This window comes from Aulonocara stuartgranti (genome assembly GCF_965226115.1).
Source record: "Aulonocara stuartgranti genome assembly, chromosome: 10".
NCBI classification, from domain to species: Eukaryota; Metazoa; Chordata; class Actinopteri; order Cichliformes; family Cichlidae; genus Aulonocara; species Aulonocara stuartgranti.
The window spans coordinates 19390598-19414284 of record NC_138946.1 but is presented as its reverse complement, the minus strand read 5'-3'; the positions used below and the strand labels follow the sequence as shown (position 1 = coordinate 19414284).

At 42.4% G+C, this 23687-nt stretch overlaps 3 protein-coding genes and 1 pseudogene across 8 annotated transcripts; all 4 read right to left on the bottom strand.

The window, feature by feature from the left end:
• Positions 1–719: 719 nt before the first annotated feature.
• Positions 720–8577, bottom strand: heatr6 (HEAT repeat containing 6). The gene is made up of 20 exons (XM_082549481.1): positions 8253–8577; positions 7902–8009; positions 7025–7165; positions 6825–6940; positions 6512–6626; positions 6327–6428; positions 6067–6231; positions 5760–5977; positions 5471–5645; positions 5186–5392; positions 4308–4407; positions 3826–4214; positions 3622–3744; positions 3427–3513; positions 2679–2813; positions 2470–2592; positions 2231–2355; positions 2015–2111; positions 1694–1898; positions 720–1541 (listed from the first exon to the last, which is right to left on the bottom strand). Exons 1-20 carry the CDS (start codon positions 8544–8546, stop codon positions 931–933), a joined length of 3636 nt encoding a protein of 1211 aa, XP_082405607.1. The 5' UTR covers positions 8547–8577; the 3' UTR covers positions 720–930.
• Positions 8578–9342: 765 nt separating this feature from the next.
• Positions 9343–10975, bottom strand: dynll2b (dynein, light chain, LC8-type 2b). 2 transcript variants are annotated; one of them, XM_082549891.1, is made up of 3 exons: positions 10855–10975; positions 10157–10301; positions 9343–10063 (listed from the first exon to the last, which is right to left on the bottom strand). In XM_082549891.1, exons 2-3 carry the CDS (start codon positions 10286–10288, stop codon positions 9926–9928), a joined length of 270 nt encoding a protein of 89 aa, XP_082406017.1. In that variant the 5' UTR covers positions 10289–10301; positions 10855–10975; the 3' UTR covers positions 9343–9925. The 2 variants fall into 2 exon arrangements, with proteins under 2 accessions (XP_082406017.1, XP_082406018.1); XM_082549892.1 differs by having other exon boundaries at positions 10157–10297; positions 10855–10966.
• A 1705-nt stretch (positions 10976–12680) lies between these two features.
• LOC309715844 (serine/arginine-rich splicing factor 1B-like) lies at positions 12681–19227 on the bottom strand (annotated as a pseudogene). Its single transcript, XR_014280700.1, has 5 exons — positions 19177–19227; positions 17270–17364; positions 14806–14981; positions 14543–14715; positions 12681–14258 (listed from the first exon to the last, which is right to left on the bottom strand). The product of XR_014280700.1 is annotated as a serine/arginine-rich splicing factor 1B-like (transcript).
• LOC309715022 (serine/arginine-rich splicing factor 1B-like) lies at positions 18922–23339 on the bottom strand. Of its 4 annotated transcripts, XR_014279128.1 has the most exons (6): positions 22897–23339; positions 22228–22430; positions 21952–22124; positions 20296–20611; positions 19886–19974; positions 18922–19542 (listed from the first exon to the last, which is right to left on the bottom strand). XR_014279128.1 is itself a non-coding variant. In XM_082547809.1 (4 exons), the coding sequence occupies exons 1-4, from the start codon at positions 23085–23087 to the stop codon at positions 20399–20401; spliced, it is 780 nt and encodes a 259-aa protein (XP_082403935.1). In that variant the 5' UTR covers positions 23088–23339; the 3' UTR covers positions 18922–20398. The 4 variants fall into 4 exon arrangements, 1 of the variants encoding a protein (XP_082403935.1); XR_014279126.1 differs by having other exon boundaries at positions 19886–20611; XR_014279127.1 differs by having other exon boundaries at positions 18922–19974.
• Between the last annotated feature and the right edge of the window lie 348 nt (positions 23340–23687).

Below are 23687 nucleotides of genomic sequence, written 5' to 3'. Positions count from 1 at the left end.
CATCAAATCACAATTTTTTTATACACTTTAAATTTTAAGGTATCAAATGGTAAGCTCTCAAAGGATGCCCCGATGAGTAAGCACTTGGCAACAGTAGGAAAAGCTCCCTTTTAACAGTAAGAAACCTCCAGCAGAATCAGGCTCAGGAAAGGGCAGCCATCTGCTGCAACAGGCTGGGGGTAAGGGGCAGGGAGACAAAACAAAAAGTACACTATGGAAGAGAGCCAGATTAATAATTAAATATACAGTGTGAAGAAGAAATGCTTAGTGCATCATGGTAAATCCCCCAGCAGCCTGATCCAGCCCGAATCTTAAAAGCAGAGAGGATGCCTGTCTCCTGAATCCAAACTGGGAGCTGGTTCCACAGAAGAGGGGCCTGAAAGCTGAAGACTGCCTCCCATTCTACTTTTAAATATCCTAAGAACCACAAGTAAGCCTGCATTCTCAGAACTAAGCGCTCTATTGGAGCATTATAGGTCTGTAAAATGGGCCCGATTATTTAAGACCTAGTATGTGAGGAGAAGAACTCTAAATTTGAATCTGGATTTAACAGGGAGCCAGTGAAGAGAAGCCAATATGGGAGAAATGTGCTCTCCCTCCCTCCCTCTCCGGAGCATTTTGGATCAACTGAAGGCTTCAGTTCAGTACATTTCTTGGCAACATGTTTCAAAAGAACGTTTTTATAGTTTAACAAATCCAGACTGCAGGGAAGTACATGCTTACACTTAAAAATCTTTAATCATATTAGTAAAATTAAAAAGACACAATCATCCTCTAACTAAGAATGACCAAAGTGGTATAAATGCATGAGATCAATACATAGGATTCAATTTATTCTTTTTCTTCCTGAAAATATTTGTATTTTTTCAGATTTCAAATATCTTTGAACAGATGTTCAACATTATCAGTCATAAATCACTGCCCAGCAGTTCATACATGATCCGCTTTGCTTTCAGTCACCTCTCTGTTAGTTTGGGTGTTTTCCCAAGTCTCTTCACAAATCTTTATTAAATCCTCCAGGAAATGACTCACCATCTCCTTACCCCTCTCCTCCTCCCCTTCCACCTTTAACCCCTTTATCCTGATCAAAATCTGCTCCACACTTCCAATTCTCTCCCGAGGGTGCAAACTTTCCCCCCTTATATCCTTCTCTGCCTCCTCTCCTCCTCCTTCCTCTGCTCGGAGGTACTTCATCAAATGCTCTCTGATGCCCGTCCCCTCCTCGCTGGCCAGTGACGTGCCGAGCCCGAGCATGTCCTGTGACTGGCTTACGCTGAGCAGGTGTAAGAGAGCCTGAGAGAGTGTGTGTCGCAGGCTGGCGCTGTAGCGGTACTCCAAAAAGTCGTTGGTGTCTTCGCTGTTCTCAAGGGCTGTTGCGAGGGAGCACCACACACGGGTGAACCGCTCTGTGTCTCCATAGCAGCCGCGGTGGGCGGGAACTGCAAGGGCAGCGGCAGATTTGATCCGCACTTTAAAGTTCTTACAGGAAGTAACAACATGGCAGAGCGCAGAGAACGCTTCGTGAGACCAGGCAGCTGAGTCTGATGAAGAGATGGACATGAGCAGCTTTTCAAAAAAACTGAAATCCAAATGAATCACTGCTGGAGACATTTTGCACAACAGCCTCCTTCAAATGTAATGCATAACACTGACAATGTATGATGCTTTTACAGCCCTGTGGTTAAACACTTACCTAGCGGCAAGGCGGGGTTTCTGAAAGCATTTCCCAAAGCATAACAGGCGTTCCATCTGACCTTCATCGTAGCCTCTGATTGGACCGTTTTAACCAGAGCACGCACTGCATCTTCCAGTGGCTGCTGGAACGCGGGCCTGGTCATCTGACTCTGCCGCAGGAAATGAAGCAGATTCCCGAGAGCGCGCACTGCATTAGACTTCACCTGGTAGGGATCGAGGGAGGACGTAAGTACACTCTACAAGATCTAACAGATGAATTCGGGGGCGTTTTAAAATAACCTGCATGTTTGTGTGAGTGTGAAAGCGTAGCTGCTCGCACCCTGTCTTTGTCTGCTGCTGCTCGCGTGGCTGCCTGCAGCATCTTGAGCAGCAACATGTCTGATAACTCTTCCTGGAAGTCCACACCTACACTCTCCCTGGTTAAAGAGAAACAAGATCAACTGTTTATAGGCATTCGGTATATTTTATTCTACCCTTTTAATATGATTTCAGTCTGTTCTGAGATTATATGTGTGGTACATCCATGCTGTCTTACATATTAACAATAAGAGTGTCTGTGAGGTTCCCAAGGGACCAGGCAGCCTTGGCACGCACATTTGTAGATCGATCATCGAGCGCAGCTAGGATAGTGTTTGCAGTATCAGCCACAAACATGACATCCTGAAAAGAAGAACATAATTGTTCTATTTTTTTCCAGAGGTTTACATATCTTGGATTCAAAATATCTGATTTAAATTGTAAATTGTGGTCATAGCTGGTGATCAGCACACCTACCTCTCTCAAGCAGGGGAACAGTACGTAGATCCCCAAAGCCCTGACGGCTGCCGTCTTCACCAGGTAGTTTTCAATATAGGTGAGTCCCAGCAGCACAGTGATGCACATCAGCTGGGTCTTGTCCTTAAAAACAACAGTACACATACAGCGCCGTGAAGCTCGGCAGCACTAGTGCAGAAAAACAAGTCCAATAAAAGGGGATAACTCACAGGCAGCTGTGCAAAGGCCTGCGGCAGAATGGAGGAGAGCGTGTCACAGGCGCTCGCCTGCAGCGTGGGATGTTGCTCATTCTGCAGCGCTCGGTTTAACGGGCCACTCAACACTTCTGACCAAAACTGCACCACCTGTATTGTACACACATTGATTAAATTACCACACATTAATGTGGATTAGAGAGATTTTTTTTTTAAATATAACCTGTTCTTAATGCCTCCTTTTACTGTTGCTAAAGCCTGCACAGAAATTATCTGTACCTCAGTGGCAGCAGCTTAACTCTCAGTCTGTGCTCGACCTGTAGCTCATATGAAATCATGCTCCTACCCCTGTAAGTATAAGTATTTCAGGAAACTGTGGTTATCTTTATAATTACAAAGAGATTTTCCATCTAAGATCTCTGGGCTCTTTGAACTCAGGTTTTACACTTCTGAAAAATTATTTTACAATCTCTTAGAAATGCACATCAGTGTGTGAGGACAGAAAACATGACATTAGTGTCAAAGTCTGAGAAAAGTTTGCTTAAATGCTCTAAAACGTTACATAAATATATACTTTAAACCTGTCTGTTACATATGGATATTAAGAATAGCACTTACACTTAGATTTTAACCCTAAATTTGCTGAATCCATCTTTGAAACAGGCGAATGAGGATTTGTCCAAAAAGAACGAAGTGCATTTGTTTAAACCTCTGTAATCGTATGCTGTGTGTAATGCACTGTGTAGAAATGATCTGCATTTACCTGGCTTATGGGGACCCTTGAGCTCTCAGGCACGTTGTTTTCTGCTCTGTACTGTTGAATTATTCCCGAACCAAACTCCTCTAGCAACTAAATAAAAGACAGATGTTATTTCTAAATATCTGATACTTGTTTTATTGTGTACTGTTGCAGGATCAGTATTCAATTCATACTACTATATTATATAGAGGGCATTACTTTTGCTCCGTGCAGCTGTATGGAGGTGTCCGTCTCCCCAAGACAGCGTGCGCTCACTTGCCCAATCTCACACAGGTAGTGTTGAGTTAGAGGGAAGTAGCCACGCACCAGGTGAGACAAGACCTGAAACACAAGAGATTAAAAACATCTTCAGACTTTAGAAATGCCTGTTTGGAGCTTCCTGTCTGGCTCATTATTGCTCACCTGCAGAGCTTCAAGTCGAACAGGAGGTGGCTCTAAAGCAGCACCCCCTCCCACTCCTTCGCTGTCTGATTGGTCCTCTCTGGGTTGAGTCACTAGTGTCACACAGAGCTGCAGCAGCCACAGTCGCCGGCTGTCCTCTTCCCCTGGTGTGTGAGGAATGTGTGGGGAGTGTGTGCTAGAGCTCCGCTGGGAATGTTTGACTGGTGTACGAGAGGGTGAGGACACCCCGTCTCTTTGTCTCCAGCTGAGGCCCGAGTCCTGTGGCGTGAACACACCCATGCTGCTGCTGTGATCTGGCTGCTGGAGGAGCAGCTGCACCTCAGGGAGAGGAGCCTGCGTGGTCACCAGAGCGCCATAAAGTGTCAGGACTGACACACGCACATTCACATCTAAAGAAGGACAGATAGTTGTGTGGACGGTAACAGACTTCAGTGTCTTACATCCTATTGGCAGTTATTTCAGCGTGCCGACAACATACAGACCTCTGTGGCGCACATACGGACGAATCTGCTTCCAGAGCTGAGTGAGCAGGCCAGGTCTGAGGCGGTGATAGGGAGCGTTGGCTACCAAGTAGGCCAGACACTAACAGACGGAGCAGACGGATATTTACAGTGTGGATAACAAAGATGCATGTCAGAATTCAGCACTCTCTCAGCTCATTTCACATGAAACTCATATTGTAATTTACATCCTGATAAACACCACAAAAAAGACAAACAGTGACTAATCCTCTTATTTATATGCACACACAGACTGCAAACATGTGACCTTACACAGTAAAGGTATGTGAAGTTATTCAAAGTGTTAGCAGGCAATATGCAACCATCTAGCTAAACTGCTAATTGTCACAACAAATTCTGTTTATTTTTCGCTTCAATACTGAAAAACAACAACAACACTAATACTGCCCAGACTTATTCTTAATTCTATTTTTATGTCCGAATTTGAAAAGCGCAACTTTTAAAGACTATTCCAGAGTCTTTTCAGAACTTTTTAACACTATAAAAATCACTTAGCATACTTGTTTACTTTTGCATTATAGCGCATTTCATTACTGGAACCTGAACATATCGCATGTAATGAAATAAATGTAATTAAACCCTAATGGATTCATTAAGTTATCAGTTTTCGTCATACTTTATGAGACTGAGGGTGTAATTCCGCTGAAATTAAATGGAGTTTAAATTTAATTATGTTTACCTAATGAGTTTTTACAGCAAAGAAAAAAAAATCATTATGCTATAGTCTGTAACATCCGGGTTTATATTAAAGTTCAACAAAGAAATATTGACAGTAGCTGTAACCCAAAAGAGAAAGAGATGAAAGATAAAAAGTGTTCGTGGAGAGCAAATAATCGTACCTTTATGACCTGTGTGAGAGTCTGAGGGGAGGTCTCGGCCAGCAGGGCCAGACTGAGGGTGCGGTGCAGCTCTCTGATAGCAGTCGCCAGCGTGAAGGAGAAAGGGGTGTAAGATGTTCGAGGAGACGCCGTATCTTCAGCCACAGCCAGGAACTGCCGGGAGCTATCCAGCATGGCTGACAACACCTGAAGTGCACACAACCTCACCTGGAAGGGGGGTCAAGAGAGAGATGTTACAATCGTATCGGTCCAGAACTGCACAGTGTGTGTGTGCGTGTGTTGTACCTTTGGAGAGAGGTCCTTCAGAATAATTGTGACGAGAGTAAGAGGCGGTGATCCCCCGATGGGAGAGTCGGGGATGAAGGAAGACCAGTAACCGTACAGAGTTCTCTTCTCTACTGCTTTCACCACAACTAACAAACAGTGCAGCGCCCCCTGACGCACACGACCGTGGTTCACTCTGAAAGAGTGTAAACAGTAAAAATAAAAATAAAAAAATTAAAAACATCTATTGATACTTTTAAAAGATACACATGCATGGGAGAAAAATATTTAATTAAGGGTCTTTCTGTACCTTAATTTGCTCTGTGCGTTGCCCTCTAGGTCGGAAAATTCAGAATCAGAACTGTTTAGTTTCCAGGACGGGTAGAGAAATGAGGCAGGCTGTTTTTCCTCCGCCCTGCCTTTCAGAAGTGCAGGCACAGTCTCTGCATCTCCTTCCTCTCGTTCATCCCCTCTGCTCTCCTCAGTTTTCGTCTTCTTTCCCTTACCTTTAGATTTCCTCTTTTTACTCTTTGGAGAGAGAAATACATTCAATTAAAAATCAGAGTTTCCTCAGTGTTTTTAAATATGGCCATTGCTGGTATCAACACTCTTCTTACCCCTGAAGCTTTTCCTGGCACAGCGACATCCTTTGGTGGCTCTAATGATTTTGGTGATTCTGCAGTTTTTGCTGCGGAGAGACTCTCGTACTGCGGTAAAGGTGCTGGATAAAGTACAGCCGGCCACTCCACAATCACACCTGGAGCCCCCTGGAACATGAGTCGCTGCAGAATACATGAGCAGGACTCCATATTAATACTCAACTCAACAAAAATTAATCAATTAATAATAACTGTGCACATGTGGTGAGATTTTACACCTTAAGTGCAGCCAGTACAGACCCGAGCTCCTCCCCTCCACCAAATTTCCACTTCCCACCTGAGAGACAACACTGAAGTCCCTTTAGAGCTGCTTGGATCACCTGCGCAGATTACACAATTTTATATAAGCAGGATTGAATTAATCTGTTTCTCGTTTAAATGTTTGTTGTTGAGTATCCAGTACCATGCAGTAGAAGAGCTCATCAGTGTCGGGAGGTTTGGTTGACTGCAGCGTTTTCAGGAAGGCTTGGAAGCACACACTTCTGTACTGATCATCCAAAGGCGGCTGACCAGGTATCCTGCAGGGACAGATGCAGACGATTAGAGCGACAAATACAAGCTTAAAGATGGAGAAACTGGCACTGCGTCTCATTCGAGTTCCAGATTCGAAGCAGCTCTTCAGAAATCAGATTATAGACACTACATCCAGGCTTTCATATAGCCTGCAGTTTACACAGATAAAAATGGCTACTGGCTCAAGCATGTTGTAGCAGTACCTGAGACAGATGTTGGCCATGCAGGTAAGAGCAACGCGGCGCAACTCCATGTTTGACTGAGATGGAGAACTATACTGCAGGAGGAATCCCTCTTCACCCAGTAAGTCGCTGAGGTGCTACAAATATATATACAAAAAAAATCTTGACGTAAATAGTCAACAGTTAGGGCACACTTTTCAGAAAGTGCACTAAATATCTACCTGGTGGCACTGAGGTCCATTCCCATAGACTACAGTGGAGAGTGCCAGGAGGACGTCTGTGTGGGTCCACGTACTGCATACTTTCAGTGCACCTGCAGTATAGTTCACCAGTACATCCAGCGTGTGCTCATACATTATTACCTTAAAAATAAAAGACAAATGTGGCTGTAAGTGCAGTCTATCCCAACAACTACACAAGCTTTTATGACATCCCATTCTGTTAGTATGGAGTTGGTTGTCGTGATATAAGAGTTTCCACTAAGAGAATCCTCTACAGGCTTGTAAATTTCGTCCTCTCATCCAGAAGAGCATTTATGAAGCCTGATGCTGATGCTGGAATCTCTGTTCTAGTTCATCCCAAAAGGTGTTTGACGGTTGGATCAGTTTGGCATATTCTTCCGCATCAAACTAATCCTAGCACATCTTTAAGGAGCTTGCTTTGTGCACTGGGGCAGACCCAAGTTGGCACAGTTTCCCTAAAGCATTAAGATATGCCTTTACTGGAACCATCAACCCAGACCAAACAAACTTTATAGATGGCCCACTGCTGTCCGATATTTGGTGATGCAAAGCTGCTTGGCCATAGAAACCATGCCACGAAGCTCTCTATATATGGTTTTAATGCCTATTGAGGTCTGGATGTCTGTGGTTATTGATTTATTGCTTCCACTTCGCAATAATACCACTTAGTTGGCATCGGTCATCCTGTTATAGTACCACACTCGACTTCACCGATTTTGTTCATCTGTGGCAACGAGACTGAACGAAACACCTCAGTTCAGTGACAACTCAGTACTTTTGTCCATATAGTGTAAATGCGACAAAAGCAGTCCTAACAATACATAAGTGTACATGTGGCACAAGCATGACCTGTTACCTTCAGCTGGTTGAGCAGATGATGGACAACCTGGCAGAGTTTGATGACTAGATGCTCCTGAGTCAGGGGCACAAGACAGCTGGCATGTTTCAGCAGAGAACACACGTCCTGAAATGGAAATAATACACCAATACAGAAAAGAAACAAAATGCTGATGTCACAGTTGTTGGTTTAGTTTAGAGCTAGTCTCTTATTGGTTATATGGTTATCCTCGGGGCTCTGAAGTGCGTGGGTTTATGGCTATTTCAGTGTTTATTCATCCCAGCTCTGCTTCTAAATACAGAGGCGGCAGACTTTTATAGAGTTTGTGTCGCTGAAAACAGACTACAGGTCCAAAGCGAGTGTCCGTACCTCTGGACGGATGTTGACAGCGGGCTCGAAGGTCCTGTTGTAGTTTTCGGACAAGAGTTGGTCAAAGAGCAGGTTGAGCTCCTCTTTGAGTTGGACCGAGTCTGCTCGCAGGGCTCTCAGTTTTATGGCGCAGTTGGAAAACAGTTTCTCGGCCTCCGACTGTGAGCCGGGCCCCCAACCGGACGGCTCCATGGGAGTGAACGGAGCGGCCTCAGCGGACAGAGGCACCGGGGGGAAAACAGACACACCACCGCGGACAAGAGCCGGGTGTGACAACCCGCTCTGAGCCGCCATTACTTCTACTATCTCCTCGGTGGTTATTGGGCTTTCTTTAAAGCATCATATCCAAGAGTTCAGCTCATTACCGCCCCCCTGCGGTGAAAACCAGAAAAACAAAACTATCCATTTTACAGCGTTTACCGCTGTTGTGCCAAAAAGTGATTGTCTGCCAAAAACTGTTTTCCAATGTTTCTGTGTGTTTTTTATGTGTAATATCTTTACGTATGTATGGAGGCTTGTTTCTTCCACTGAAAAAATACAATAAAATAATTAATTTTTTATTTTTTCTGCTATCCAAAAGCAGAAAATTTCACATTAGGCAACTCAAAATTTTGAATTAGTTAAAGTAAACTTTTGCCTGCATGCGTAGTCAACTTTATTTCACTGGCAGACATTAGCTTCCACGTAGTTTGATTTGCCATTTATTTTTTCTAAAACTGTGCTTAACTTTACTGTAATTTTTTTTCACAGGAAAGCAAACGGTGAGAAAAGGCTGCAGTACACCACATTACACAAGAACTTAAGTGTTGAATAAAGGTGTTCATACCAAATACTAGCTTTTAAGATCATTTGAAACTGTACAAATTCAGTTTTTGCCTTACACACCGCATTGTAAATGCACAAAAAAAATTTCTGCATTTCCAAACAAGAGGTACTCTATATCTGCCTAGTTGCAGTTATGTCAGAGCACCTAAAGTTTAGATGCATCACAATGCTTCAGAATACACGGGAGATAAAGTGCTCGACAGCCCAACAGGGTGCCAAGCCATTAATAGCTCATGGAAGTGAAATGAATTTAAAGCACACAAAGCATTTTGAACCAATTTACTGTCGTCAAAGTTTTTTCTGGTCAATATGATGAAAATATCACAATGACTACTCACTGAATTACATTCCCAAAGATCTACAACAACACTACAAGTGTCAACAGGAATGTTTAGGCATGTACAAAACCCTTAAAATCTCAGTATTTTGCATCCTTTATTTCATGTAAGCAACAGTCTCAGCATGGTTTGTCAGTGAAAATCAAAAGGATAACAAAAAAGGCTGTTGCTCATTTTAATTCAATGAAAATAAATTATACAGTCATGTGAACTAACATACAAAGTCTGTGCCACCACAACACAGCAAATTACTGGGAAGTCATGAGCCACAATGAGTCTGTTAGAAGTGCAGAGGCTGACTGAGTGCTGTCACCATAAGTCATTTTATATTGGCATTTTCTATGAATGACACATCACCAGTCCAGGCATTACACAAGCTCAAAGCACCAGCCACTGTTGGTAGTGTTGCAGGAGACAAAAATAATAACAGGCTGAAGACGGCAAGAAATTAGGAGGTAGTCATGTAGCAAATGGGAGAAGAAATGCTGAAATAGTTTAGGAGCCCACGTCTCAGCCAGACTTGAACAGCAGAATAGCCACTTGACCCAGGTAGAAGTAGATGAAATGCTTCGTCTCATGTGTCACATAGCTGCCAAAGTTCCTCCCAACAATGCAGTGCCATGTGGGGTTGTACTTCTTGTCAAACTCCTGCAGGGGAAGACACAAGTTAGCATCTTCTTGGCAAAAATGCATGCAACAAGTTTGCGCTACTCATTTTACTTTGAAGCAACAGCAACATACCTTTTTGACATAGGCGGCGATATCCTTCTCAATGTTATACTTCTCCATGGCCTGCATGGCACAGTCCACTGCATCCTGCTGCATTTCATCAGACATGTCTGCGTTCTTGATCACAGCCTTCTTGTCACCCATGTTGGCTTTCTGACTGCAGGAGACAAAGCAATCTTTACCATGTCCGCTCAGCTCTTACCTTCTCATGACATCACTGCTATCACACAATGTGCCTAAGGAAGCGGTCACTGGCTGCAGGGGTGCCTTTTATTTACTTTCATTTTGAATAGATGATTTACATGATTTGCAAGTGAGAGCTAAATGAAACCAGGACACTATCCAAAACAGCTGATGGAGATAGGCGTCCCTTTTATTGAGGTCCCTCGTGTAATTTAAGACATTAACATAAAGGGCCCTTTATGTTAGGATCACAAGAAATAGAAGCCATGCGTCGCTGGCATCATTATTTGGTAAATGTTGCTCGAATAGCCCAGTTTAACCATTGCAACACGCAGTATCGCTAATTTAACCCAACAACGGTGTAAGTGCTCCGATTACCAGGTTTGCAAATAATGTGCAGCAAGTAAGGTAAGAGCCTGAGAGCGTGGATGAGCACGCGGGGTACAGAAACCTCACCCCTCGCGCTGACCTGCTCACTGTGACAATTCGCAGCAAAGGTTAGAACCAAACGTGCATTTTACTCTTACCGTCTTTCAAAAAAGTCTTAACGTGCAACGGAGTGCGATGAAGGGACCGCGCAGGTTTTTCCTTTATTTATGCAAGGAAGTGTGCCCCCGTGCGTTCCGCCCTCCACTTCACATTCACCACGTGATTGGCTCGAGCGAAGCCTCCACCCTGCCAATGGCGTGGTTTTACTTGCGGACAGCACCCCGCATCTTATTTCCACCCAGAATGCAACGTTTCACCCGTTCCCTCCCCCAACTTGCCCCATTGATCCAGGTGATTGATGTGCAACCCCCCTCGGGCCCAAAATATGCACATTCATAACTAATAAAATAGTTATGAACAAGATTTTAGTTTTTTCAAATCATATAACAAACACAGGTTCAAATTGTCCTGGTTTGCTTTTTCTCTTTTTTCTCCCTTTTCCACAGTCCTCAGTACCTCACAGTAACATTAAATTATACCCGTTATGATCATTTTCAACTTCATATGTTTTATTCTTGGGCTCCCATTGCATGACTCATAATCATCCTTATTTATTCATGCTGGTATGACTGTAATTTTATTTGGTGTCCATTTCTACCCTCTTTCAGAAAGGTAGTGTAGATAACCAAGACCCTAAACTGAGGCATTGCAAATGTGCCCAGAAGTTTACTTTCACTTATCACAAGCATAAACATCACAGTCCTTTTGTGTGTTAATGATTTCTTTGAACTGTTCTTTTTCCACAGTGTAGTGATTTTACAGCATACATCTTTAATGATTTTAAAGAAACAAGTTGGAATTATTTTGGATTCTCTATAATCCACAGAGAGTCAATTTTGTGCACACACTCGCTTAAATCATTTAAGTTGTGCTGAAAGTTCTACAGTGTTTTTTTAACTTGATAAGACCTATTAACTTCTCATTGATTGTCACAATTGACTATAAATGGTAGTTTCTTTGCCAACACATAAAGTATTTATTTGACAGCAGTTGGTGGATTGACCAATGGGGAAGTCCAATGGGAAAGTCCAAGGAACTCTTCGGTGAAGATCTAAGGAAGAGGATTGTAGATCTACACAAGTTGAGAAGGTCTCTTGGAGTGATTTCTAAACAACTGCAGGCTCCAAGATCATGAGTTCAAAGTACATAAGTACAAGTCATTCAGATGTGTCACCACTTTTCCAGTGTCTGGAAGAAGACCCAAACTGTCACTGAAATTGGTTAGTACGTTCAAGGGAACCTCCAAGGCTCAAGCAGGCCATTAACTGGAACTGCTGGAACACCATGGTGACCCTGCAGGGTCACTGTCCACTGTCACCATTAACTGAGATGTCAAGCTTGACTGAAATTTCCAGCCATGAACAAACCAAATGCCTGGAGATCCTTCATACCCCGTGAACATACCCCACGGTATGACACGGTATGGCCAACCATAGTGATGGTAGCATCATGTTCTGGGGTTGTTTAGCTGCCACTGGTACTGGTACACTGCACAAAGTGGATGGAATCATAACGAAAGAGGGCTACCTCCAGATTCTTTAACTTCACCTCAAATTAAGAGCTAGATGTTTGGAACTTGGACCCAACTGGATGCTTCAACAAAAAAATGAACGCAAATACACATGAAAACAGGCTAACATTAATTTTCTGGAATAGCCTTCCAAAGTCATGACCTCAACCTCAGTGAAAATTTGTGGGATATGCTTAAAAGCTGAGTCCATGCCAGAAACCAACCAACAGAAGAGCAGTCAAATATCAGGCCAGAAATATGTCAGAAACTTGTAGACGTACTGTGTAATCTGATAAATCTGCAGAAATTGTACAAAAAAGAAAAACAGGAAAACAGGAAACTGTAAACTGATTTTTTATTGAAGCTTTTCAATGTACTGGAGATTATATTTATCCTAATGAATATGCATCTTCTGCAGAAAAGCGCTGACCTAAGAGAAATGTGACATACATAAAGTCACATTCTCCTGTAACCTCCCAGTCTCCCCAGTCTCCCCACCCTCCGTAAGTGTGTTCATGTTTAGCTTTACCACTCTCCTTATGTGCGTGGATCCATCCTGCACCTCCCAGCCCTCCTCCTGGATTACACCAAGCTTTGATCATGTTAATTTAAAAAAGAAAAATAATTCTCATCAGGAAGCCTTCCCGTGTGGAAAGAAATTTTCTTTCTGCTGTTTGAAGGCCAATTTAAAGTTTGAATATTTCTACAAAATGTTTCCACTTTGATGGGGTTATGTGGACAGGGTCAGGGGTGGGGATCCTCTCCCGGTAAATTGCTCCCATGCTCCTGCTCCATGTATCCATCCTGAAGCCTAATCCTAATCCGGCTCCGGAATGGGGAGACAATGAGCCCAGTCCAGACCTTCAGAATACCAGCAGAACCAAAGAGAAGGAGGCAAGTTAGAATCACACCTTCAGGAAAATGCTTAAAGAAATGTCAACAAATACAGCTACCAGGGACAGAACCATCACAGGACTTTATAATGTTTTAGAAAAATCTGCAGGGACTACTGAGAAGAATCACTGGACTTTAGGGGCTTGTCTAACCTTGCCGGTATGAACTTTAGAATGTGAGCATGCAACAAACAAAACCTTTACTACAACCACAAACATCTCATTACAGTAATCAGCTATGTTCAAGCATATATTTATGGCTAAAATGGACTAAAGCCTTATCTTATGCAGATTTCAGATATAGAGACCACAGCCATTGGTGCCATATCTGACTCCTCCTCCTCCTGCTTATCCTAATATGAACAGTCTCCTCTGTTCCCATCCTATCCTGCTCCTCTGAACTCTGAACAGAGAAACACGGGAAAGGGTCAAAATACAATTTTATAAGCAATGCTGGTAACAAATATATGTATATTAATATATATACATCCATAACAACCCCAGTATAAAAACCAAAACACAAAGCATACAATCCACACACAGGTTGGAACTGGAAGAGGAGGAGTACACACATAGGAAGGGACAAGTTTGCAGGAAAAAGGTTTAGATCATTGTGCGTGAAAAGGGTGAGAAAAGGATATAAGTAAAGGGGACATACATAAACCAGGAAAATTCAGCTGGTCTAAAGCAAAATAAATCCCGCAACAGAAATCTGGGGGAAAAGAAACACACAAGAGATGCAGGAAACAGTTAACACAGCAAATGGTCCATGGAGATCTGTTCTGTGAAGTCTGTCGTCTCCACTCTGAGACGAGCTGGTGGGATGAGCTGGTGGTTTATGTCATAGGAGGGGCGTCTAGGTGCGAGAGCGAGAGCGGGAGCGTCGGGGAGAGTAGTGAGGAGATCCTCTGCTGCGATGTGGGGAGTAGCTGCGTGACCCGCTGTTGCTCCGGCTTCGACTATGGCTACGAGAACGTGAGCAACCGTAGCTGGGGCTGCGAGGGCCGTCCATCTTTATGCGAATGTAGGGCGTCTCACCCTGAACATACAAACAGAAGAGCGGGAATGGCAAAAGAGCTGCTTGATTACATTAATTGTGGTTAAAAACATTTGGAAAAGATTGCTGCCCTCTTACAAAGAATCTCCACGAAAGAAATTAAAAATGGTCTTAACATTGTACACCATCTGATTAGTGTCATTAATGTAGAATTTCACCATTTTCCTCACTCTCCCTGCTCGAAATTTTGTATCAGGACTTACCTTGGAAAATTTAAATCCTAAAATTTACTCCCAGAGCTATTCATTGCAGCGACCCTAACCTACCTCATGGGAGCAAAACTTGGTGTTATCCAATTTACGGATGGCGTAGGTCATGTCTTCCTTGCGTACAAACTCCACCACGCCAGTGCCATCACGGTACACGTCAGCATAACATACATCACCTGCCTCCCGCATGTGATCCTTCAGGTCCTGCCAGCTCCCGCTGGGGGGAAGGCCTGACGTGAAGAATAGGGATGTTATAGGAAATGTAACACATTAAGGTGGGGAGGTAATAAGATGCGAGGTGACAAGATGCACGCGCCTACCTGAGACTATAACCCTGTACTCGGAGCGCCGTGACAGGGGACCATACCGTCCCCTTGGGGCTCCTAAAGCTCTGCCACCACCTCCCCTTCCACCTCCACTTCAAGGGAATTCAACACGCAGACGGTAGCCATCATAGTCGTAACCATCACGTCCATAAACAGCATCCTCTGCATCCCTGAAGAGTGATACTGACACTCACGCACTCCTCGGAACATGACAGAGGGTACCGACTTTTGACTTTTGGACTACTGAAGACTCAACATATCACTTTAATGTGTTAACGTAAAACTGAGCCAATCTAACAACAAGCATACAACTTTTTCTTAAGATTCAGAGAGGCAATTTGATGGTCTGTTTTCATTATCTCATTTGTAGTGCAGACGAATTAGAGTAGTCTTGTTGTCCAGTTTACCCTCAATGATAAAAAAATGGTAAGGACAAAACAGTATGCAACCACAGACAGTATAAAATGTGTTGCCACCTACTGGCTTCTGAAGTCTGGGTTAAAAAGCTTGGAGGTGGGGATTTTTGCGCAGTCAAGCTGGTGCTTTGAAATAGGATGTGAGGAAAGAAGCTTCTCTTTGTGAAACCACATGCTTAAGTGGTTAGCCAATGAGCATTACCTTTGTGAAACTTAGTATGAGAAAGATTTAAAACTGTGACTCAATTTTTTAAATTCGGTATTACCCCAAATGAGTGACTGAACCCATAAACTCAGCAAAAAATTGCTTAGAAAGGTTAAGTAAGAAAGCCAGTTTCCCGTAGATTTACATAGGAACCCAAGTATTTTGAAACTGCAGTTATTGCCCCCTAGTGGCAATCAAATAGAATGCAGATTTAATTGCTTTCACTTTTCAGACTTGCAAAGCACATCTGTGTTTTATATTAAACCCATAAATAACCGAAGGCATTAAAAATATTGCTTCACCCAAAATAAAATTGCAACATTGGTCTTAATTTACTTTTACAACATTATCTAAAATTGGCATAATTTTCTGAGGACACTTCTTACATGGAGAGACCAATACAGCTGTGTAAATAAATCACAGTGCACATTAATTAGACATGGGAAGTGTTTTTAGAGAAACGTCATTTCTTTATTAAAACACTCAGACCCCATCAGTCCCAGTGTCACTCTCCATGGTGCTGAAACAGCAAACTATGTTCTGTCTGTTCAATCATTTTTTAATTGAAACACACACTTTTACAGAAAAGCTGGAAATAGAGCTGACCGCCTACTTCCAGTGGTATGAAGGATTTCATTAAATACAAATGGGAAATATCAGGGGGACTTACAGGGACGTTTTCAATGAGGTTTCAAGATATCTTGCTCATCTTACTTCATAATTGCTTTATTTTACTTTTAATATAGTGTTTACTTAATTAAAAAAATTATTTAACTGTTTTAGCTAAATTCTAGTTACAGATGTTTATTTTTCTACTGATAAGTTCAAAGAACAACTCTCCTGTAAATCATTTTGAAGATAAATAGTTTAATTTGGTCAAACTTTGTGAAGCAAGTGCCAGGGATACTACTTTAAAAGGCTTTGCAAGGTTTACTGTTCAAATTAATCTGTTTATTATAATCTATATAATAGGGTCTTTGTGCAGACCTTTGAAAACATCTCTGGATAATACAGGTGGGAGTAGACCTGTGTACCTGAGATGACCATATTACAAATATCTGGTCACTATGGCATAATACAGAGCCAATAAAATGAAAACATCTGAAACCCAGCAGTCTGTATCCGGAACCTGTGAAACTAGTTGGTTAAAATCTATGGAAACTCATTTCTGCCACTTTCTAACTCATATTTTGGAGAAATAATACCAGAAACTGAAAAAGAATAAGGACATTTTGAGGTATTAAGTTGGAGTTTTGACTTATGAATGGCATATGTCAAAACTCTTTGTTTCTTCCTCCTTAGTGGTAGAAATAAGATTTCATAAAAAAACTGAGCTTATAATTTAAAACCAATATTATCTTATTAACACCAGGGGCAAATCTACAGGGGGAGGGTTCAAATGTCCCCCTGGTGTAGAGCATTGCCCCTCAGCTTTTATATCCTTAAAATACTTGTAAAAACTAATTGCTTATTTATTTATTTATTGGGAGGGGGTTTTGTTGTCTCATTTATACCTAAAACTGTCTGTTTTCTTAGAAGAGATAATGATACAATATATAGTTTTAAAGTGTTTTTTGTGGATATTTTGTTGACTCCATACACATACATTGCCCCAAAACTAATAAATACAAATAAAAAACAAAACATTTTTAAGCACAATTACCTACAATTGTCACCCAAATTAACAATGACAACCATTTCAATATACATGCTTATTCTGAAGTACAATTCTAAAGTGTGGGCATTAACATGAATCTCTTTGGCTTTAAAATCACCTTTAAAGTCTGTCCTGATATTTCGGTGTAAACATGAGTTAAAATGTGGCACTGCAGCCCACCTCGGGTCCTCAAATTCTACGAAGGCAAACGGCGGACCTCCTCTCCGGTTTTTCAGGTCAATATCGCGAATGATTCCGTATTTATAAAACACGTCCTAGCGTGCTAGCGCTAGCAGCGAGCTAGGGTGACAGTTAAACGTCTGCGGCCCGAACAAGCAGTTAGGGGGAAAATAGATAAAGACACAGCTTTTATCTGTAAAAACAAAATATGTGCTCACAGTTTGACTGGACTGGTGACATGAGTGCCAATACTGAGGAAGACCATCATGACACTACTGAATGGAGACCAGGGACAGCGTACGTCACACGCACACGTAATAAAGCGGCAGACCGCTTCTACAAGTGCGAGACAAAACGTGATCTTAGATAAGAGAGCGAGAGACAAAATAGTTCTAGTATTTATACAAGTCGTGTTTCAGCACCCACTAGATTTTCAGCCATCACAGTTTAAACGTGCTGGCACAGACACAATCAAATACTTGCATTTTTTTTCTTTTAAAGAAATGCCTTTATTTAAATAGGTATGTGATGATGAGACAAGAAAGCAGGAAAGACTGAAGCTGAATACGAACCCAGTTGCTATAAATGACCCTGAGGCTCAACTACTTAAGTAAACCAACACCTGAGGAAGTTATTGAATAATAATGAATATCGTTAACCCCACTCTCAGACCTGGACAAACGGGAAGAGTTCTGTCAGGAAAGCCATTTGGCATAAAATCTGTCCAAGACCAGATTACCAACAACTGCCTCCAGAGCTGTTGCACAATAATGTGCCTGAAGATGACAGAAGAGTGGGGGAAGATGTTAATCTTTTCTTCTCTCACTGCTTCCTAACACTAACAAGAGACAGCACAAGCAAAGAAGACAGAAGGCAAAGATGGAGGTGGCAAAGTTGAAGTTAAGAATGTCATTGAAAATTACCAGAATGGACAAAATTAGAAAGTAGTAGATCAGAGGGACGGCTTAATTTGAAGACAAAGTTAGGGAGACAAGGCAGAGATGGTTTGGACATGTGCAGAGGATGCATAGTGGGACGATTGTAGTTCAGGGGGTTGAGAAGCTTATCTGTAACCGGAAGGTTGCCAGTTCGATCCCCAGCTCTCTGTCCTGGTTGTTGTGTCCTTGGGCAAGACACTTTACCCTACCACCTACTGGTATTGGCCAGAGGGGCCGAGGGCACGATATGGCAACCTCGCCATTCAGTGACTGAATTGTGAAGCGCTTTGGGTGCCTAGAAAAGCGCTATATAAATGCAATCCATTATTATACTAGACAAATGAAGATGGAGTTGCCAGGCAGGAGTAAAAGAAGACCTCAGAGAAGATTCATGGATGTAGTGTAGGATATACAGAGGACTGATGTCATAGAGGACAGGGTGAGATGGAGGCAGATGATCCATTGTGGAGACGTCAAAGTGGACCAGGCAAGAGGAAGAAGAATGAGGCAAATCTGGCTTCATCATAAGAGACAAAGAAGTGTAGAGTGCGGGACTGAAAGATCTGAAAGAGGTAGCACCTTGGCAAACAGTGCTCCTGCTAAGCTATGAGATTTTTAAGACAATGAAATTAACAGCAGCCACCTAGAGGAATATGTTCAAATACTCTGTACACACCATTTTTAATGCAGTGAAAGAAAAAAAGTCAGTTCATCTAATGTTGTAGAACGTTTTATTAAAAGAGAATAAAGCTTTGAGATAATCGAGATCATGTGTAAGAAAACCAGAAGTCAGCCACCGCTAGAAAAAAAAAAAAAAAAAAAAAAAACTGGACCAAAAAGAAAAAGAAAAGAAAAAAAAGATACAAACCACATTAAAGTTACGATCCCTTGTCTCCTCCCAGACTTCCCTCTTCACCCCTCCCTCCCTCCTCCACTGGTAACGGTTTTCCACTATTTACCACTCCTTACGCGTGTGGATCCATCCTGCACCTCCCAGCCCTCCTCCTGGATTTGATCCATGCTTTTCTCTTCTTTTTAATTATTTAAAAAATAAAAATAAACGGTGCGGCACTGTGTAGCCAGTAAGTCTGTCTGTGAGGTCCCACACAAAAAGGGAAATTTTGGAAAATTCGAAAGCCAATTTTCTCTGAATATCGCACTACAATGGTTCCGGTTTGATGGGTTTATGTGGACAGGGCCAGGGGGTCGGGATCTTCTCCCGGTAAAAACGCTCCTATGATCCTGCTCCATGTATCCATCCTGAAGCCTAATCCTAAACTGATCCTGAATCCTGATCCAGCTCCGGAATGGTGAGACAATGAGCCCAGTCCAAACCTTCAGAATACCAGCAGAACCAAAGAGAAGGAGGCGAGTTAGAATCACACCTTCAGGAAAATGCTTGAAGTAATGTAAATAAATGCAGCTACCAGGGAGTTTACTTTGAGAAAAAGGAGAAAACCATCTATAATCAAGCCCAAAATACAAAGATTTACTTTGTATGATAAAGGATGATAAAAAGCACCAAACCCCCCCCCCCCAAAAAAAAACCAAAAAAAAAAAAAAAACTTAACTACTGAAAACATTCAAACTGGGCCCTATTGTCAGATTTATGCTTTTTGAAAAAAGAAAAAATGAACAGCCTTATAATTTCACAGTTGACAAGGCACAGCCATCATACCATTGGTGCCACATTTGACTCCTCCTCCTCCTGTTTATCCTAATATGAACTGTTTCCTCTGTTCCCATCCTATCCTGTTCCTCTGAACTCTGAACAGAGAAACACAAGAAGGTCAAAAAGACAGCAGTATTTCGCCTGAAGGAAGTAAAAAAAAAAAAAAAAAAAAAAAAAAAAAAAAGAATCTTTGCAAATGAAGCAAAAAACATTCAACACTCAACCAGGACAATCAGGAGAAGAGAGGTACACAGATGAATTAGAGATGACACAGCAGAAGCAGAACACGTTTTGAGAGAAGAGAAGAAATAATGGAGCAAAACTCGGTCATGTGCACGCTCAACTGGTCTGCAAAAATTAGAATGGAAAATAAAACTGCAGGTGGGTTGGTGTCGGTTAGGGAAGGAAGCACACACCATGACAGCATACATAGGTGACACACGAGATGATCCTTGATGAATACACAGGATTCGTTGAGTAATGTGAAGATTTCCACTCTGGCTCTTAGGTCAGGCTTGCCTAGGTGCGAGAGCGGGAGCGAGAGCGGGAATGGGACCGGGAGCGGGAGCGAGAGCGGCGGGGAGAATATCGGGGAGATCCTCTGTTGCGGCGTGGGGAGTAGCTGCGTGATCCACTCTTGCTCCTGCTTCGACTGCGGCTACGAGAGCGAGAGCGACCGTAGCTGGGGCTCCGAGGGCCGTCCATCTTCACACGGATATAAGCCGTCTCACCCTGAACACAAACATGAGCACACATCACCGACCATTCCTTTTCCTGTTATATGAAACCCACATACAGAAATAGCTAACCACATTTTTTCCCTGGTTGATGTATTAGTCATAAATAAACAGACATACTGCTGCACAACAACCCCAATCCACACATCAGAATTTTAAATTGCATTCATAATCAGCCAATTCATCATTCAGTAAGATCGTTTCTGTTAATATAAAACAGATAAGCCAATTATTGATTCTTATCACCAGGAAATCTTTACAGTTGAGCATTTTGCTTTACTTACTGCAAATTAACTGTCACATTCCTTACAATGTTTAAGTAAGCTTTTCAATGTCTGTGTTGGCTCTCAGTCATCTGGGTAATGGTAGTCTTAACAGCTTTAAGAGATTGGAGATAAAGGAGGAAGAAAAAAAAAAAAAAGGCATCAAGACTTCTTTAGGTTTGCAAAGACGTTTCACTTCGCAGCCAACAGGCTCCTTCAGTTCTAAGTGATCCTGAAGGTCTCCTACCCATCTGTGGTAGCAATAAGGAGCAAGAAAAAGCATCAGTGCCAACTGATTCACAAGGTTGGAACGATGATTGGCCAGAATTTGGAGGACGCTCAAATTGCTCTCCATCTTGGACAATCCATCTCACCCACTCCACAATTCTGAGGTAAAAGAGTTAGTTCTCCCTCAGGCCGACATTCCTGACATTTTCTGTGAAACTGTAACTAACTGTCTTTCTGTAACAGGCTAATTTTTATTCTTTATCCTGCCGCTGTAACAAAACAATTTCCCTTGTGAGATCAATAAATGATATAAAACAAATGGTGGAGAGTCCCGGGTAATTAAAGTGTAGCAGCATTTGTTCCCTTTGGCAGCGGCTCCAAGTATCATTGACCCATTACTGATCATGTGAGTCAGCACATGAGCCAAGGCGGGTTAATGCTACATTTTGTTGTCAAGGTATGCTGCCTATGAATTATTTAGTTCCTGGGTCTGGTCTGACTTTACAAGTGGCACATCCAAGTTCAGGGGGTGTTCCAGATTAAATTTCTGACTGGAAAACAGAAATTCTGACTTATTCAGGAACACACCATAAATATCTGTAACTATTTGTTTTCCGTTTGATTAAAGGTGAAACCTCTTTGCAAGCCTAAAGAAGTCCAGTTGTCACCTTTTTTCATCTTCTTAAGACTAAGCTTTTCAAGTTAGTCCTTATTAACTCATTCACTGCCAGCCATTGGCAGTGAATGAGTTAAACCCATTGACTCATTCACTGCCATTGACGGCTATAGACGTCAATGGCAGTGAATGAGTTAAGAGAGTCTGACAATGTGAGGATTTACATACCTCATGGGAGCGAAACTTTGTGTTGTCCAGTTTACGGACGGCGTAGGTCATGTCTTCTTTGCGTACAAACTCCACCACACCAGTGCCATCACGGAACACATCAGCATAACATACATCACCTGCTTCCCGCATGTGATCCTTCAGGTCCTGCCAGCTCCCGCTGGGGGGAAGGCCTAACAAGTAAATAACAACAAAAGTTTTGTAAGCTTTACACATACAACTACACACTTTTAAACTAGAGACCACAACCTTCAGATAGAAAAATACACCACTCACCTGAGACAACCACCCTGTTCTCCGAGCGTCGGGATGGGGGACCATACCTTCCCCTTGGGGGTCCCATTCCCCCTCCTCCTCCTCCCCCTCCTCCAGCACCACCACCACCACCACCTCCTCTTCCACTTCTAGGGAACTCCACACGCAGACGGTAGCCATCGTAGTCATATCCATCACGCCCATAAACAGCATCTTCAGCATCCCTGTGAAATCGAACAGTGAAATGAATAATCTAATACCAATAATGCAAACAAACATGCAGTTTTACTCGCATCTCAGTCTTTGTCATAGACCATTTAAAAATGGGGAGGAAATTAGCCTCTTATAGTGGACTTATAGATGATAGATAGTTTGTTAAATCGTTTAATTGGTATCTTGATCATTACCCATCAGCTAAAAAGTGGTTTGGTAGTAGCCCATTTGCAAGCACATTCACAGGTACTTAACGGGGTAAACCGCCAATTAACGTGGCCTCCTGCAGGCCTCAACAACACACATTTCACGACAATCCAAAAAGAGCTCCAATTACTCGACTCAAACCTTCTCCTAAACCAAATTCTTGCTACAGGTTATATCCCGTCAACTCGCACGTTGTGTCCCCTTATTTGGGTGTAGCTGGCTAACTGTGGAGATAACAGGCAGACGTGGCGGCGGGACAATGCGGCTCACCTCGGGTCGTCGAACTGCACGAAAGCAAACGGTGGTCCTCCTCTTCGGTTCTTCAGATCTATATCACGAATACTTCCGTACTTGTAAAATAAGTCTTCCACGTCTTTTGAACGTATGTCGGGAGGGAGATTTCCCACATATATCCGACAGTCGTTACTCCCCGCGGGTCCTCGAATAAGACCGCCAGACATGATGGCGCAACGCGAGGGAAGTTAGCAAGCCGGCTAATAGATCAACTTTTGGTAAAAAAAATGACTAGAGTGGCGCCTAGATAGTAAGCGGCATGTACAAACTACGCGTTAGAGATTCGGTTTAAGCTACACCTTAATAAAAATTGAAACACTTCGAAGCGGAATTCAAACAGCGAGATAAGCAAGGGCTAAAAGTTGCAAGCAGAAGCTACCGATAACGGATTCTTCTTCACAGGGTACGTCTAGCTTTAAAAGGCGTATACCGCCACCTATCGGAGAGTGGGGTTACAGTTTAAAGCGTAACCCGTAACCTGAGCCACTATGGAACGCCAGAACTGCCATAATGAATTAATTAAATACACCATTAAATAATTAATTAAATGTGGCAATAATTAATTAAAATTGGAATTAATTAATTAAATAAATAGTTATGACACATGTAATTAATTAATTATTGCCACATTTAATTAATTATTTAATGGTGTATTTAATTAATTCATTATGGCAGTCCTGGCGTTCCACAAGCCACAGCTGTTCAGATGGTAGGGTTATCTACCAGTCTGAAGCTCAGTGGATTGATCTATAAATCCTCGAGGAAGA

Bases quoted from the DNA above. Each gene is read 5' to 3' on its own strand.
- heatr6 (XM_082549481.1), bottom strand. From the start codon at position 8,546: ATGGCGGCTCAGAGCGGGTTGTCACACCCGGCTCTTGTCCGCGGTGGT. The intron at 5,393-5,470 runs GTACAACACACG...CCCCCCTTCCAG, and splicing joins TGAAGGACCTCTCTCCAAAG to GTGAGGTTGTGTGCACTTCA. The intron at 4,408-5,185 runs GTACGATTATTT...TCCGTCTGTTAG, and splicing joins CTCTCACACAGGTCATAAAG to TGTCTGGCCTACTTGGTAGC.
- dynll2b (XM_082549891.1), bottom strand. From the start codon at position 10,288: ATGGGTGACAAGAAGGCTGTGATCAAGAACGCAGACATGTCTGATGAA. The intron at 10,064-10,156 runs GTATGTTGCTGT...CTTCCCCTGCAG, and splicing joins TCGCCGCCTATGTCAAAAAG to GAGTTTGACAAGAAGTACAA.
- LOC309715022 (XM_082547809.1), bottom strand. From the start codon at position 23,087: ATGTCTGGCGGTCTTATTCGAGGACCCGCGGGGAGTAACGACTGTCGG. The intron at 22,125-22,227 runs GTGAGTGGTGTA...TTTACTTGTTAG, and splicing joins GAACAGGGTGGTTGTCTCAG to GCCTTCCCCCCAGCGGGAGC. The intron at 20,612-21,951 runs GTATGTAAATCC...GTTTGTGTTCAG, and splicing joins CAAAGTTTCGCTCCCATGAG to GGTGAGACGGCTTATATCCG.